Here is an 18,144-nt window from a genome sequence, read left to right as displayed (position 1 = left end):
TCTCTCACACTATCAGCGTAGTACATATCTATCCTCCTTTCCTCCCTATCATATAATATAGTATACAGTAGTGCACGCATATCCACCTTTTTTTTTTAAATCTTTTTACTAACAATTTTATATCGTTCAATTACCCCCCCCGTAACTTGAAATTTTGTCCATCTCGCGCAGCTTCCTTTTGATAAGTAATTTAGAATCGGTAGTAATCAAATCACGCGGGCCTAGCACCTAGCGCCTCTAGCTAGTACCAGGCTATACCGGACGAATTCCAATTCGAATCGGTAATCTCCACTCGAAATTGCGCAAATTTTTGGTTTAATTTCGCATCACTCGCTCGGTAAATAACAAATTAGATTCATTTTAAATATAAATATTAATTAATTAATTAATATTAATTAATTAATCGTTTTTTTTTAATTCAAAAGTTAGGTATTTTTTTTTTATTATTTCTTTTTTTTTATTATTAGTATTGTCTTTTTTTTAATAAATAATAAATAATCAGATTCATATTCAATATAAATATAATAAATTTCACATCACTCACTTAGTTTAATCTGTCTGATATCTATTTTGCGCAATTCGAAATCTTTCGTAATTCGTAAAATCGTCACTTAGTGCTCAGTGTTTCCGCGCCTTTTCTCACAAGTGTTTTATAATTTCAAAATTATAATTTTGAAAAAAACACTTCAAGGTCAACGAGAAACAAGCCTACCGCCGTATTTATTTTGGAATCGTCCATTTTGCAATTCCCTTCGGTACGGAGATATTACTTTCAAAATTCGGGTTTTTTCCGTTGGGCTACCTAGAGACAAAAATTGCATCACTGCAGCTAGCACGTGTGTCGATAGTCTCCAACATCTGGTTCTCGAAGACAAAGGGTACATCCTGGCCGACCAACGAGAGAACCAAGACATCGTCCACAGATAGAGAATGCAGTAAATAGTAAAAAATATAGTTAGACTAAAATCAATATTTTCCATCATTCAGTTGTGTTACCTCCTTTGAGAGCATCAAGTGCTTCCACTGCCCAGCTACACAGCCTTTGCGGTGAGTGAATTAAATCAAATCTCATCTCTCACACTATCAGCGTAGTACATATCTATCCTCCTTTCCTCCCTATCATATAATATAGTATACAGTAGTGCACGCATATCCACCTTTTTTTTTAAATCTTTTTACTAACAATTTTATATCGTTCAATTACCCCCCCCGTAACTTGAAATTTTGTCCATCTCGCGCAGCTTCCTTTTGATAAGTAATTTAGAATCGGTAGTAATCAAATCACGCGGGCCTAGCACCTAGCGCCTCTAGCTAGTACCAGGCTATACCGGACGAATTCCAATTCGAATCGGTAATCTCCACTCGAAATTGCGCAAATTTTTGGTTTAATTTCGCATCACTCGCTCGGTAAATAACAAATTAGATTCATTTTAAATATAAATATTAATTAATTAATTAATATTAATTAATTAATCGTTTTTTTTTTAATTCAAAAGTTAGGTATTTTTTTTTATTATTTCTTTTTTTTTATTATTAGTATTGTCTTTTTTTTAATAAATAATAAATAATCAGATTCATATTCAATATAAATATAATAAATTTCACATCACTCACTTAGTTTAATCTGTCTGATATCTATTTTGCGCAATTCGAAATCTTTCGTAATTCGTAAAATCGTCACTTAGTGCTCAGTGTTTCCGCGCCTTTTCTCACAAGTGTTTTATAATTTCAAAATTATAATTTTGAAAAAAACACTTCAAGGTCAACGAGAAACAAGCCTACCGCCGTATTTATTTTGGAATCGTCCATTTTGCAATTCCCTTCGGTACGGAGATATTACTTTCAAAATTCGGGTTTTTTCCGTTGGGCTACCTAGAGACAAAAATTGCATCACTGCAGCTAGCACGTGTGTCGATAGTCTCCAACATCTGGTTCTCGAAGACAAAGGGTACATCCTGGCCGACCAACGAGAGAACCAAGACATCGTCCACAGATAGAGAATGCAGTAAATAGTAAAAAATATAGTTAGACTAAAATCAATATTTTCCATCATTCAGTTGTGTTACCTCCTTTGAGAGCATCAAGTGCTTCCACTGCCCAGCTACACAGCCTTTGCGGTGAGTGAATTAAATCAAATCTCATCTCTCACACTATCAGCGTAGTACATATCTATCCTCCTTTCCTCCCTATCATATAATATAGTATACAGTAGTGCACGCATATCCACCTTTTTTTTTAAATCTTTTTACTAACAATTTTATATCGTTCAATTACCCCCCCCGTAACTTGAAATTTTGTCCATCTCGCGCAGCTTCCTTTTGATAAGTAATTTAGAATCGGTAGTAATCAAATCACGCGGGCCTAGCACCTAGCGCCTCTAGCTAGTACCAGGCTATACCGGACGAATTCCAATTCGAATCGGTAATCTCCACTCGAAATTGCGCAAATTTTTGGTTTAATTTCGCATCACTCGCTCGGTAAATAACAAATTAGATTCATTTTAAATATAAATATTAATTAATTAATTAATATTAATTAATTAATCGTTTTTTTTTAATTCAAAAGTTAGGTATTTTTTTTTTATTATTTCTTTTTTTTTATTATTAGTATTGTCTTTTTTTTAATAAATAATAAATAATCAGATTCATATTCAATATAAATATAATAAATTTCACATCACTCACTTAGTTTAATCTGTCTGATATCTATTTTGCGCAATTCGAAATCTTTCGTAATTCGTAAAATCGTCACTTAGTGCTCAGTGTTTCCGCGCCTTTTCTCACAAGTGTTTTATAATTTCAAAATTATAATTTTGAAAAAAACACTTCAAGGTCAACGAGAAACAAGCCTACCGCCGTATTTATTTTGGAATCGTCCATTTTGCAATTCCCTTCGGTACGGAGATATTACTTTCAAAATTCGGGTTTTTTCCGTTGGGCTACCTAGAGACAAAAATTGCATCACTGCAGCTAGCACGTGTGTCGATAGTCTCCAACATCTGGTTCTCGAAGACAAAGGGTACATCCTGGCCGACCAACGAGAGAACCAAGACATCGTCCACAGATAGAGAATGCAGTAAATAGTAAAAAATATAGTTAGACTAAAATCAATATTTTCCATCATTCAGTTGTGTTACCTCCTTTGAGAGCATCAAGTGCTTCCACTGCCCAGCTACACAGCCTTTGCGGTGAGTGAATTAAATCAAATCTCATCTCTCACACTATCAGCGTAGTACATATCTATCCTCCTTTCCTCCCTATCATATAATATAGTATACAGTAGTGCACGCATATCCACCTTTTTTTTTTAAATCTTTTTACTAACAATTTTATATCGTTCAATTACCGTTCGACTCGTAAGCCGGCCAATTGAATCTGCTACTTTCAACTCAAAACTCAAGCAGCGACCTTTTTTTTTTTTTTTTTTTTTTTTTTTTTTTTTTTTTTTTTAGCCAAAGCCATCCACTTACCGCCCAAACTCAATCGACGACCTTTTTTTTTTTTTTTTTTTTTTTTTTTTTTGGCCAAAGCCATCCACTTACCGCCCAAACTCAATCGACGACCTTTTGGCCAAAGCCATCGACTTTCAATATTTTATAATACTTTCAATATTCACCATTTAACTGTCTTTCGCAAGTTTCAGCTCTCAAATCGATAACCGTAACCAACAACAACTTTATCTGTCGTACTCAACTTCTTGTAAGTAAGTTACTCCATCACCATCTCAGGCAATGAGTCCTAAAAAGAAGAAAACGGACCCTCCCGACACCCCAACGCTTCAACCTTCACCATCTACATCCAAAGATGGTAACAACGAAAATGAAATTAACATGACCACCAATAGCGCAACAAAGCTAATTAAAACCAGAGCCGAACAGGCTCTTAATGCTCTCAGCCACTGCGGAAATATTAAAACCGCTATCAAAACAGAGTTAATGGAATGTCTTAATGACATCATAATTGCTAACGCTGCTCAGGAAGCAGAGCACAAATGTGCAATACTTGCCACCCAACTGACATTCAATGAGAAGGCCTTGGAACAGGAGATAAGGCACAGCGCGACACTGGCCGCCCGAATCTCCACAGCTCGAATTGAGGCTCCCTCCGTCTCCGCTCCGAGAGCGAGCTACGCGAGGATTGCCTCCACAAACGCCGCCTCGACAGCGGTCGTGCACAGGGACCAACCGGTCACTAAACCGACTACGCGCCACACGGTCGTAGTCCAAGGCAAGACACCGACAGCCAGTGAGACACTGGAAAAAACCATCAAGAATACAATAAACGTGGCAGCTCTGGGGATTGGCATCCAATCCCTCAAAAGAGCCCAAAATAACAAAATCGTCATCCAGTGCGATGACGAACAGCAATGCAAAATCCTCAATGAGGAGATTGCAAAAAGCGAAAATTTAAAGGCGCAAATTGGGACAAAAATAAGGCCCAAAGCCATCCTAAAGGGGATAGACGCGAGTCTGTCCAAAGAGCAGATAATCACTGCTCTTTTCAACCAAAACAGCGCGCTGAACAACGGAGAAGCCTCTTCTCCAAAAGCGACAGTTATATTCACGCTGCCCTATAAAAAGGACAGCAACAAAAAATGCGCCATAATTTCGGTGGAACCGGAACTATGGTCCACGCTCATGGAGCTAAAAAAGGTGAACATCGGGTTCGAGAGGGTATGGCTGTCAGAATACATGGCAGTCATCTCGTGCCAAAAGTGCATGAGCTACGGACACTCCGTGGCTCATTGCAAGAACAAAGAGGTGTGCTGGAGGTGCGGTGGGGAACACCGGGCTGCGGCATGCGACAAAACGACAGACATCAAGTGCAACAACTGCACTCTCGTCAACAAGGTCTACAAGACCAAAACGAACACCAGCCATAAGACCCTCAGCCCGGAGTGTCCCGCCCACCAACGGCAATTGGCCAAGTACAGGAGCATGGTAGACTATGGCCAGTAAAGCCGGAAGACTCGTCAAAGTTGCGCAGGCTAACCTCCAGAGATGCGAGGCCGCCACGCTGACTTTTCTCCAACAGGCTGCTCAGCAAAAATACGATATAGCTCTCATCCAGGAACCGTACACGGGGAACACCGGAAAGATCAACAAATCCACTTTCAACGGCAAAATCTATCAAAAGACCGATAGAAGTTCCCCCGTAAAAGCGGCAATCGTCATCTTCAATACTGAGTTATCGCAACACTGTATACTTCTCGACAAGTATAGCGATTACACCAGCATCTTTATCGAGATTAAAACGACAACTCACCATCTCGTTATAGGGTCTCAGTATTTCGCACCGAGTGAAGATGTCGACTCCTGCCTGAACAAAACTAGCTCGCTCGTCAACGACAAGAGCGCTAACAGAATCCTCATCGGAGCGGACGTCAATTCCAAAAACGTCTGGTGGGGCAGCAAAAGGTCGGACAGGAGAGGAGACAGAGTCGTCGACTTTCTGTCTCAAAACGGAATGCACATAATGAATGAGGGCACCGTACCCACATTCGAAACTCACAGAGGCAACGACCTGTTGACCAGCATCATAGATATCACGGTATGCTCGGCAAACATGATCGGCCTAGTAGAAAAATGGCGAGTGGACCGCCAACTGGCCGCACTGTCTGACCACAATGCGATCACTTTCTACATCCGGTTAGACACCGACTCTAACGCAGAACAAAAAGACGCCTCGACGTTTTTATACAAAACCAGTAAGGCAAACTGGAAAAAATTCAAAGTAACACTAATTACATATCTTAAAGAGAAACAACTAGACTCAGCTAAAGTAGACACTAACGCGGAACCGAGCGTTCTAAATAGACAGGTAGGAATCCTAACGGACGCAATATCTGAAGCCTGTCGCTCGTCTATACCGAACATTAAATTAGCCAAACCCAAAAAGTGTCCCTGGTGGACGCGAGAACTGACCGACCTCAAAAAAGATGTCATCCGACTGAAAAGGAAGATGACCAATTCAGCCGCAGGCAGAAGGAACGAAGTGACTTTACCTGCTTACCTACAGATCAAACAGCAATATAAAGAAGCCATCTCCACGGCAAAAACTAAAAGCTGGAAGGATTTTTGCACCGGACAAAACAAAGACACTGTCTGGTCCACGGTGCAAAGAATACTGAGAAACGACCAATCTCGACCTCCAGAAACGCTCAAATTCAACAATAGACAAACAATTTCAGCGCAGGAGTCGGCAACCGAACTCCTAAAGCACTTCTTCCCGGATGACGACGAGAGCGGAGAAACTACAGAGCAACTGAAGATAAGGAATCGCCGGCTTGAAAACCTGTCTACCGGAGACGACAGACCCTTTACTCTGCAGGAAATCAAAAACATACTCGACAACATAGATTCGGGCAAGGCGCCGGGCCGCGATCACTTCACGGCCGACATATGCCAAAAATCCCTTGAGTTCATTCCCGATATCTTCCATAGCATCTTCAATGCGAGTCTCAGACTCGGCTGCTTCCCGGCCCTATGGAAGATAGCCAGAATCAAAATTATACCCAAACCCGGAAAGGAAGATTACGGAAACGTGACTTCCTACCGGCCCATAGGTTTGCTACCCGTACTTGGAAAAGTCTTAGAAAAACTCTTAATCAAAAGAATCTCTTGGAGATTCAACAAACTTGAAAAACTAAGTCTTAACCAATACGGATTCACCCAACAGAAGAGTGCCGAAGACGCCATGGTGAACGCGGTCACTCTCATCAAACAGTATACAAAAAAGGGAGCACACGTCTGTGTGATATCCCTCGATATCAAAGGAGCCTTTGATAACGCGTGGTGGCCCCACATATTGAATCAACTAGCCAAACTTGAATGTCCGAAAAACATATACGATGTCTTTCGAGACTACCACTCGGACAGGATGGTAGAAATCAGATACGCCGGGGCGTATTCGAACAAGAGCTCGAATAAGGGTTGCATACAGGGCTCTGCTTGCGGTCCGGTGCTGTGGAACATCGTCCTGGATGAATTACTGCAGAAAGAGTACAACGACAACGTACATATTCAAGCATTCGCGGACGATGTCCTGCTAATTGTCACCCACAAAGATGTGAACCGTCTGGAACAGATAACGAATGAAACGCTCTCCACCGTCACCTCGTGGGGAGACAAAGTCAAATTAAAGTTTTCCGAAGAAAAAACCAACGCCCTCTTCATCACGAAGCGAAAGGCGCAACCGCCCAATCTTTTCATGAGAGGTAAGAGACTGGATCTCGTGAAAGATTGCAAGATTCTCGGAGTGGTGCTCGACGAAAATCTAAATTGGAATAAACACGTCGATACGGTCACCAAAAAGGCAGCCAAGATAGCGAACCGACTGACATTCCTGGCCAAACCCACTTGGGGTCTGAGCCCAGATATCGTCAAAACCATCTACACTGGGGTGGTGGAACCGACCATGACGTACGCTGCAGCGGTATGGGCGGATGCCACAAAAAGGAAAAATGTCCAAGATAAACTCAACAGGATACAACGGTCGATGGGCATAAGGATATGCAAAGCTTACAGAACCACGTCGCTTACCTCTGTTCAAGCGATAGCAGGCCTGACACCGTTGGACATCAAAATAAGAGAGATCAAAGACATCTACCGCACAAAAAAGGAACTCGTCATCCCCGACACCCCCAGTGACGTTCGATACCAAGGCAGGGTAAACTACACCGACCTGCCCCACCCGAGCGAACAAGTGGGCCTGAAGACCGAACATCCGGAAACGTACGCCAGAACGGAATTCCCCATTGACGAAATTGACATCTACACGGACGGCAGCAAGACCGGAGGAAAAGTGGGCGCTGCCTTCGCCGCATTTGACAATTCCGGAGAGGTACACAGTAAGAAGCTACCCATGGCCGACTACTGCACGGTATTCCAAGCCGAACTCTTCGCCATTGTGAAGGCGCTGGACTGGGTCGCTAGTAAAAGGAAAGGCTGGAAGACTGTCAACTTGTTGTCAGACTCTAAAAGCTCAGTACAGGCGCTAGCCGACGGATCTCCCACGAACCCGATGGTCTTCTGCATACAGGAAACCTCGAGAAATCTCGAGAAGGAAGGCATCAAGTGCAACTTCCTGTGGATCCGGGGACACAATGGACTGGCCGGAAACGAAAGAGCGGACGAACTTGCCAAAGACGCAGCCTTGCACGTCAAAACTGCAAAGCTTTACTGCGAATTTCCACTGAGCTATGCCAAACGGGAGCTCAGGGAATTGTCTCTCAAAGAATGGGAACAACGGTACCGAACTAGCTCAACAGGAGCGGTAACTAGATATTTCTTCGAAAGTCTAAAAGACTGCAAGCAGTTCGGTAAAGAAAATAAACCCACCTTCGAGACGACACAAATCCTAACGGGACACGGAGCTACTCTATCGTATCTGCACAGATTTAAATTGAAGAGTAGCAATGCATGCCCGTGCGACACCATCAGCGAGCAAAACGTCCAGCATTTACTTCTACACTGCCCGATGTTCGCCAAAGAACGGTACGATCTGGAAAAGGAATGCAACAAAATCAACATTCCAATCGATGATTTTCAGAAAGCACTACAAAACAGCTCACTGTCCAGACGGTTTGCATCTTATGCAAAATTAATAATAAACAGGATCCAAAAAATGAATAAATAATTGGAGCGATTTACATTAAATGTTTTTTACTAAAATGCAATTTATTTCAGCCAATGCCCAAAACTAACCACAGGATTAAAGCAGCCACCACCTATGCCCATGTAAACGGAGCTAGCCTCCAAAATCCCGATGAACATGAATAAAGACTGCTTTTTTCTTTCAGCATAACTCTTTCTAGTTAAGGTTTCGCATGGTTCCCTTAGCCATAAGACAAATGTCAGAAAGAATAAATAGTCCATGCCACAGCTAATGTAGGTACTCAAAGCACAAAACACGTAGAAGCACACACTTACACTAAAAACAGCCCCAACATATCACCTTGGTAGATAATAAACAAGGGATATTAAGTAACACAACAAGGAAAAAAAAAAAAAAAAAAAAAAAAAAAAAACCTAACCTAACCTAACCTAACCTAACCTAACCTAACCTAACCTAACCTAACCTAACCTAACCTAACCTAACCTAACCTAACCTAACCTAACCTAACCTAACCTAACCTAACCTAACCTAACCTAACCTAACCTAACCTAACCTAACCTAACCTAACCTAACCTAACCTAACCTAACCTAACCTAACCTAACCTAACCTAACCTAACCTAACCTAACCTAACCTAACCTAACCTAACCTAACCTAACCTAACCTAACCTAACCTAACCTAACCTAACCTAACCTAACCTAACCTAACCTAACCTAACCTAACCTAACCTAACCTAACCTAACCTAACCTAACCTAACCTAACCTAACCTAACCTAACCTAACCTAACCTAACCTAACCTAACCTAACCTAACCTAACCTAACCTAACCTAACCTAACCTAACCTAACCTAACCTAACCTAACCTAACCTAACCTAACCTAACCTAACCTAACCTAACCTAACCTAACCTAACCTAACCTAACCTAACCTAACCTAACCTAACCTAACCTAACCTAACCTAACCTAACCTAACCTAACCTAACCTAACCTAACCTAACCTAACCTAACCTAACCTAACCTAACCTAACCTAACCTAACCTAACCTAACCTAACCTAACCTAACCTAATAACCTAACCTAACCTAACCTAACCTAACCTAACCTAACCTAATAACCTAACCTAACCTAACCTAACCTGATTCAGTTGTGTTACCCCCTTTGAGCATCAAGTGCTTCTACTGCCCAGCTACACAGCCTTCGCGTTGTGTTACCCCCTTTGAGCATCAAGCGCTTCTACTGCCCAGCTACACAGCCTTCGCGTTGTGTTACCCCCTTTGAGCATCAAGTGCTTCTACTGCCCAGCTACACAGCCTTTGCGTTGTGTTACCCCCTTTGAGCATCAAGTGCTTCTACTGCCCAGCTACACAGCCTTCGCGGTGAGTGAATTAAATCAAATCTCATCTCTCACACTATCAGCGTAGTACATATCTATCCTCCTTTCCTCCCTTTCATATAAATAGTATACAGTAGTGCACGCATATCCACCTTTTTTTAAATCTTTTTACTTACAATTTTATATCGTTCAATTACCCCCCCCGTAACTTGAAATTTTGTCCATCTCGCGCAGCTTCCTTTTGATAAGTAATTTAGAATCGGTAGTAATCAAATCACGCGGGCCTAGCACCTAGCGCCTCCAGTACCAGGCTATACCGGACGAATTCCAATTCGAATCGGTAATCTCCACTCGAAATTGCGCGGCCACTTTGTTCGACTCGTAAGCCGGCCAATTGAATCTGCAACTTTCAACTCAAAACTCAAGCAGCGACCTTTTTTTTTTTTTTTTTTTGGGCAAAGCCTTTCACTTACCGCCCCAAACTCAATCGACGACCTTTTTTTTTTTTTTTTTTTTTTTTTTTTTTTTTTTTTTAGCCAAAGCCATCGACTTCAATTATCACCAAGTATATTTAATTATCGCAAGGCAAGTTTCAGCTCTTACATCGATAACTGTAACCAACAACCTATCTGTCGTACTCAACTTCTTGTAAATAAGTTACTCCATCACCATCTGAGGCAATGAGTCCCAAGAAGAAGAAAACGGACCCTCCCGACACCCCAACGCTTCAACCTTCACCATCTACATCCAAAGATGGTAACAACGAAAATGATACTAACATGACCACCAATAGCGCAACAAAGCTAATTAAAACCAGAGCCGAACAGGCTCTTAATGCTCTCAGCCACTGCGGAAATATTAAAACCGCTATCAAAACAGAGTTAATGGAATGTCTTAATGACATCATAATTGCTAACGCTGCTCAGGAAGCAGAGCACAAATGTGCAATACTTGCCACCCAACTGACATTCAATGAGAAGGCCTTGGAACAGGAGATAAGGCACAGCGCGACACTGGCCGCCCGAATCTCCACAGCTCGAATTGAGGCTCCCTCCGTCTCCGCTCCGAGAGCGAGCTACGCGAGGATCGCCTCCACAAACGCCGCCTCAACAGCGGTCGTGCACAGGGACCAACCGGTCACTAAACCGACTACGCGCCACACGGTCGTAGTCCAAGGCAAGACACCGACAGCCAGTGAGACACTGGAAAAAACCATCAAGAGTACAATTAACGTGGCAGCTCTGAGGATTGGCATCCAATCCCTCAAAAGAGCCCAAAATAACAAAATCGTCATCCAGTGCGATGACGAACAGCAATGCGAAATCCTCAATGAGGAGATTGCAAAAAGCGAAAATTTAAAGGCGCAAATTGGGACAAAAATAAGGCCCAAAGCCATCCTAAAGGGGATAGACGCGAGTCTGTCCAAAGAGCAGATAATCACTGCTCTTTTCAACCAAAACAGCGCGCTGAACAACGGAGAAGCCTCTTCTCCAAAAGCGACAGTTATATTATTGCAGTTATATCCCTATAAAAAGGACAGCAACAAAAAATGCGCCATAATTTCGGTGGAACCGGAATTATGGTCCACGCTCATGGAGCTAAAAAAGGTGAACATCGGGTTCGAGAGGGTATGGCTGTCAGAATACATGGCAGTCATCTCGTGCCAAAAGTGCATGAGCTACGGACACTCCGTGGCTCATTGCAAGAACAAAGAGGTGTGCTGGAGGTGCGGTGGGGAACACCGGGCTGCGGCATGCGACAAAACGACAGACATCAAGTGCAACAACTGCACTCTCGTCAACAAGGTCTACAAGACCAAAACGAACACCAGCCATAAGACCCTCAGCCTGGAGTGTCCCGCCCACCAACGGCAATTGGCCAAGTACAGGAGCATGGTAGACTATGGCCAGTAAAGCCGGAAGACTCGTCAAAGTTGCGCAGGCTAACCTCCAGAGATGCGAGGCCGCCACGCTGACTTTTCTCCAACAGGCTGCTCAGCAAAAATACGATATAGCTCTCATCCAGGAACCGTACACGGGGAACACCGGAAAGATCAACAAATCCACATTCAACGGCAAAATCTATCAAAAGACCGATAGAAGTTCCCCCGTAAAAGCGGCAATCGTCATCTTCAATACTGAGTTATCGCAACACTGTATACTTCTAGACAAGTATAGCGATTACACCAGCATCTTTATCGAGATTAAAACGACAACTCACCATCTCGTTATAGGGTCCCAGTATTTCGCACCGAGTGAAGATGTCGACTCCTGCCTGAACAAAACTAGCTCGCTCGTCAACGACAAGAGCGCCAACAGAATCCTCATCGGAGCGGACGTCAATTCCAAAAACGTCTGGTGGGGCAGCAAAAGGTCGGACAGGAGAGGAGACAGAGTCGTCGACTTTCTGTCTCAAAACGGAATGCATATAATGAATGAGGGCACCGTACCCACATTCGAAACTCACAGAGGCAACGACCTGTTGACCAGCATCATAGACATCACGGTATGCTCGGCAAACATGATCGGCCTAGTAGAAAAATGGCGAGTGGACCGCCAACTGGCCGCACTGTCTGACCACAATGCGATCACTTTCTACATCCGGTTAGACACCGACTCTAACGCAGATCAAAAAGACGCCTCGACGTTTTTATACAAAACCAGTAAGGCAAACTGGAAAAAATTCAAAGAAACACTAATTAAACATCTTAAAGAGAAACAACTAGACTCAGCTAAAGTAGACACTAACGCGGAACCGAGCGTTCTAAATAGACAGGTAGGAATCCTAACGGACGCAATATCTGAAGCCTGTCGCTCGTCTATACCGAACATTAAATTAGCCAAACCCAAAAAGTGTCCCTGGTGGACGCGAGAACTGACCGACCTCAAAAAAGAGGTCATCCGACTGAAAAGGAAGATGACCAATTCAGCCGCAGGCAGAAGGAACGAAGTGACTTTACCTGCTTACCTACAGATCAAACAGCAATATAAAGAAGCCATCTCCACGGCAAAAACTAAAAGCTGGAAGGATTTTTGCACCGGACAAAACAAAGACACTGTCTGGTCCACGGTGCAAAGAATACTGAGAAACGACCAATCTCGACCTCCAGAAACGCTCAAATTCAACAATAGACAAACAATTTCAGCGCAGGAGTTGGCAACGGAACTCCTAAAGCACTTCTTCCCGGATGACGACGAGAGCGGAGAAACTACAGAGCAACTGAAGATAAGGAATCGCCGGCTTGAAAACCTGTCTACCGGAGACGACAGACCCTTTACTCTACAGGAAATCAAAAACATACTCAACAACATAGATTCGGGCAAGGCGCCGGGCCGCGATCACTTCACGGCCGACATATGCCAAAAATCCCTTGAGTTCATTCCCGATATCTTCCATAGCATCTTCAATGCGAGTCTCAGACTGGGCTGCTTCCCGGCCCTATGGAAGATAGCTAGAATCAAAATAATATCCAAACCCGGAAAGGAAGATTACGGAAACGTAACTTCCTACCGGCCCATAGGTCTGTTGTACTTGGAAAAGTCTTAGAAAAACTTTTAATTAAAAGAATCTCTTGGAGATTCAACAAACTTGAAAAACTAAGTCTTAACCAATACGGATTCACCCAACAGAAGAGTGCCGAAGACGCCATGGTGAACGCGGTCACTCTCATCAAACAGTCTACAAAAAAGGGAGCACACGTCTGTGTGATATCCCTCGATATCAAAGGAGCCTTTGATTACGCGTGGTGGCCCCACATATTAAATCAACTAGCCAAACTTGAATGTCCGAAAAACATATACGATGTCTTTCGAGACTACCACTCGGACAGGATGGTAGAAATTAGATACGCCGGGGCGTATTCGAACAAGAGCTCAAACAAGGGTTGCATACAGGGCTCTGCTTGCGGTCCGGTGCTGTGGAACATCGTCCTGGATGAATTACTGCAGAAAGAGTACAACGACAACGTACATATTCAAGCATTCGCGGACAATGTCCTGCTAATTGTCACCCACAAAGATGTGAACCGTCTGGAACAGATAACGAATGAAACGCTCTCCACCGTCACCTCGTGGGGAGACAAAGTCAAATTAAAGTTTTCCGAAGAAAAAACCAACGCCCTCTTCATCACGAAGTGAAAGGCGCAACCGCCCAATCTTTTCATGAGAGGGAAGAGACTGGATCTCGTGAAAGATTGCAAGATTCTCGGAGTGGTGCTCGACAAAAATCTAAATTGGAATAAACACGTCGATTCGGTCACCAAAAAGGCAGCCAAGATAGCGAACCGACTGACATTCCTGGCCAAACCCACTTGGGGTCTGAGCCCAGATATCGTCAAAACCATCTACACTGGGGTGGTGGAACCGACCATGACGTACGCTGCAGCGGTATAGGCGGATGCCACCAAACGGAAAAATGTCCAAGACAAACTCAACAGGATACAACGGTCGATGGGCATAAGGATATGCAAAGCTTACAGAACCACGTCACTTACCTCTGTTCAAGCGATAGCGGGCCTGACACCGTTGGACATCAAAATAAGAGAGATCAAAGACATCTACCGCACAAAAAAGGAACTCGTCATCCCCGACACCCCCAGTGACGTTCGATACCAAGGCAGGGTCAACTACACCGACCTGCCCCACCCGAGCGAACAAGTGGGCCTGAAGACCGAACATCCGGAAACATACGCCAGAACGGAATTCCCCATTGATGAAATCGACATCTACACGGACGGCAGCAAGACCGGAGGAAAAGTGGGCGCTGCCTTCGCCGCATTTGACAATTCCGGAGAGTTACACAGTAAGAAGCTACCCATGGCCGACTACTGCACGGTATTCCAAGCCGAACTCTTCGCCATTGTGAAGGCGCTGGACTGGGTCGCTAGTAAAAGGAAAGGCTGGAAGACTGTCAACTTGTTGTCAGACTCTAAAAGCTCAGTACAGGCGCTAGCCGACGGATCTCCCACGAACCCGATGGTGTTCTGCATACAGGAAACCTCGAGAAATCTCGAGAAGGAAGGCATCAAGTGCAACTTCCTGTGGATCCGGGGACACAATGGACTGGCCGGAAACGAAAGAGCGGACGAACTTGCCAAAGACGCAGCCTTGCACGTCAAAACTGCAAAGCTATACTGCGAATTTCCACTGAGCTATGCCAAACGGGAGCTCAGGGAATTGTCTCTCAAAGAATGGGAACAACGGTACCAAACTAGCTCAACAGGAGCGGTGACTAGATATTTCTTCGAAAGTCTAAAAGACTGCAAGCAGTTCGGTAAAGAGAATAAACCCACCTTCGAGACGACACAAATCCTAACGGGACACGGAGCTACTCTATCGTATCTGCACAGATTTAAATTGAAGAGTAGCAATGCATGCCCGTGCGACACCATCAGCGAGCAAAACGTCCAGCATTTACTTTTACACTGCCCGATGTTCGCCAAAGAACGATACGATCTGGAAAAGGAATGCAACAAAATCAACATTCCAATCGATAATTTTCAGAAAGCACTACTAAACAGCTCACTGTCCAGACGGTTTGCATCTTATGCAAAATTAATAATAAACAGGATCCAAAAAATGGATAAATAACTAGAGCGATTTACATTTAATGTTTTTACTAAAATGCAATTTATTTCAGCCAATGCCCAAAACTACCCACAGGATTAAAGCAGCCACCCCCTATGCCTATGTAAACGGAGCTAGCCTCCAAAATCCCGATGAACATGAATAAAGACTGCTTTTTTCTTTCAGCATAACTCTTTCTAGTTAAGGTTTCGCATGGTTCCCTTAGCCATAAGACAAATGTCAGAAAGAATAAATAGTCCATGCCACAGCTAATATAGGTACTCAAAGCACAAAACACGTAGAAGCACACACTTACACTAAAAACAGCCCCAACATATCACCTTGGTAGATAATAAACAAGGGATATTAAGTAACACAACAAGGAAAAAAAAAAAAAAACCTAACCTAACCTAACCCATTCTTCAAGTGCCCACGTATCTACTACCAGCTACACAGCTATCGTTGTGTTATCCTATCCTTCAAGTGCCCAAGTATCTACTACCAGCTACACAGCTATCGGTGAGTGAATCAAATCACAATCTCAAGCGTAGATATATATTTATCCCCCTTCCTTCCCGTTTTTATATAATATTATACAGTCGTGCATGTATTTTTCACCATTTTTAATCTTTACTAACAATTGTATATCGTTTAATTACCCCCCCCGTAACTTGAAATTGCTCACTTGAAATTTTGTCCATCTTGCGTAGCTCCTTTTAATAATTAACTTAGATTCAGCTCCAATCAAATCACGCGCGCCTCGTATCAGGCTAGACCGGGCGAATTCCAACTCGAATCGGTAAATTCCACTCGAGATTGCGCAAGTTTTAGATTAAATTTCACATCACTCGCTCGGTAATAATAAATAATTAGATTCATATTAAATATTAATTAATTAATCGTTTTAATATTAAATTTCACATCACTCGTTTCGGCAACTAATTCCGAATAGTTAAATTCAAAAGTTAGATATTTTAATAAATAATTAGATTCATATTAAATATTATATTAAATTTCACATCACTCGTTTCGGCAATTAATTCCGAATAGTTAAATTCAAAAGTTAGATATTTTGCAAACTTTTAATCTGCCTTATATCTTTTTTGCGCAATTCGAATTTTTTCGTAATTCGCAATCTCAAAATCATCATTTCGTAATCATTCTTTCCGCGCCCTTTTTCTTGTGAATTCGAATTCCATTTTCATTTCATCTCAATAATAATATTAAATTATAAGTGTTTTTTGAATAATAATATTCAAAAAACACTTCAAGGTCAACAACAAAAAAGCCTCCGCCGTATTTTTGGACTAGTCCTAGAAAATTTAGGTACCGCCGTAACGCGGTCACTTTGTTTGGCATTTAAAAAAAATATATATATTAAAAAAATAAAAAAAATAAAAAAACATTTTTTTTTTTTTTTTATAATTTTTTTTTCGCCAGGTGGCCAGAATTCCTACAAATTATTTTTCGGCTGGGGGGATAGAATTCTCAAAAACGTATTTTTCGGCGGGGGGGGGGGGGGTAGAATTTACAAAACTTATGTTTCGACGAGGGGGAAGAATTCCCAAAAAAAAAAAATAAATAACAAAAAAAATCTTTATTTTTCGGTATAAACAAGATTTCATTCTTGTTTATAGTGTAAATAATAATAAATAATAATGTTTGAGTTGTAAATAATAATCAATTTTTCAATTTTATAAATCAGGTAGCAGATTATCTTATCCTTGGATGCATAACGGTTGGTTGGGGGTATGGAATCTGAAATTATAATTGAAAAATCTATTTTTTTTATTGTTTGGATAAAAGGTTAAGTTATTTAAAATTTCTGAAAATATTTCGTTCTTTCAAACTCCAATTTTTTGTTTTTTTAATTCCTGGATTTTATTTGAGAATTCAGTGAAGGGCTTCTTTGATGGCTACCGACCTTACCTGAAGTACACTCGCAAACTTCATGGGCATATGAAACATGTCTCTTTCTTTAATATGTTAATAATAAGCCTGCACCCACCTTTTTTCCATGAAATTTACTATGTTTGCAATATACAATTCTTTTCATTACTTTTGTACCTTCATATTGTAACATGCCAAGGGAAATGAATTGATAATACGATGTAGGAGGAATATCAGGTAAGAAAGAAAAGATGCAACCAACACGAGTTTAGAACGGTATATAATTTGTACTCGCTTGTTTAATAAAAATTTTATGAAATAAATATTTAATTAAATGTTTTTTTTTTACTTAAATATCTTCCATCAATATGTTTGCAAAGTTAAGTATTATAAATATTTCTTGAGTTAATTGTCAAAATAACAAGAATTTTAAAAATAAACATAAAAATATTTTTCTAACTTCCGTGTGCATTGGATCCCTTGGATTTTGAATAACGTACGGCAGTTATCGAGCTAACTCATCATTGTATAGAAATATTTAAGTTGCTTATTTTTGGTACATAAAAGTATTAAACTAATTAACAATATTGATAGGCAAACAATTTCAAACTTCCAAAGTTATGAGAAATAGTAGACCACAAGTGAAGTAAAATTTATTTATAGTTTTAGGGAAAAACATGCGAGATCTTGTTAGAATACTGTAATGTTTATGGGAATAGCATTTGTGATTGGTTAAAATAACA

At 41.7% G+C, this 18,144-nt stretch overlaps 1 protein-coding gene across 1 annotated transcript; it reads left to right on the top strand.

Annotated features, from left to right (window-relative positions):
- The first annotated feature begins 14,395 nt into the window (after positions 1-14,395).
- On the top strand, positions 14,396-15,702 carry LOC148298986 (uncharacterized). The gene is made up of 2 exons (XM_088276478.1): positions 14,396-15,218; positions 15,698-15,702. The coding sequence occupies exons 1-2, from the start codon at positions 14,396-14,398 to the stop codon at positions 15,700-15,702; spliced, it is 828 nt and encodes a 275-aa protein (XP_088132604.1).
- Positions 15,703-18,144: the final 2,442 nt, after the last annotated feature.

This window comes from Brachycentrus maculatus, unplaced genomic scaffold (assembly GCF_059751285.1).
Source record: "Brachycentrus maculatus isolate JH-2025_06_01 unplaced genomic scaffold, ASM5975128v1 h1tg001452l, whole genome shotgun sequence".
NCBI classification, from domain to species: Eukaryota; Metazoa; Arthropoda; class Insecta; order Trichoptera; family Brachycentridae; genus Brachycentrus; species Brachycentrus maculatus.
Note: the sequence above shows the minus strand (reverse complement) of the source record. Positions and strands in the feature narration are given on the sequence as shown.

Excerpts from the sequence above, each read along its gene's own strand:
- LOC148298986 (XM_088276478.1), top strand. The coding sequence starts at position 14,396 with ATGGGCATAAGGATATGCAAAGCTTACAGAACCACGTCACTTACCTCT.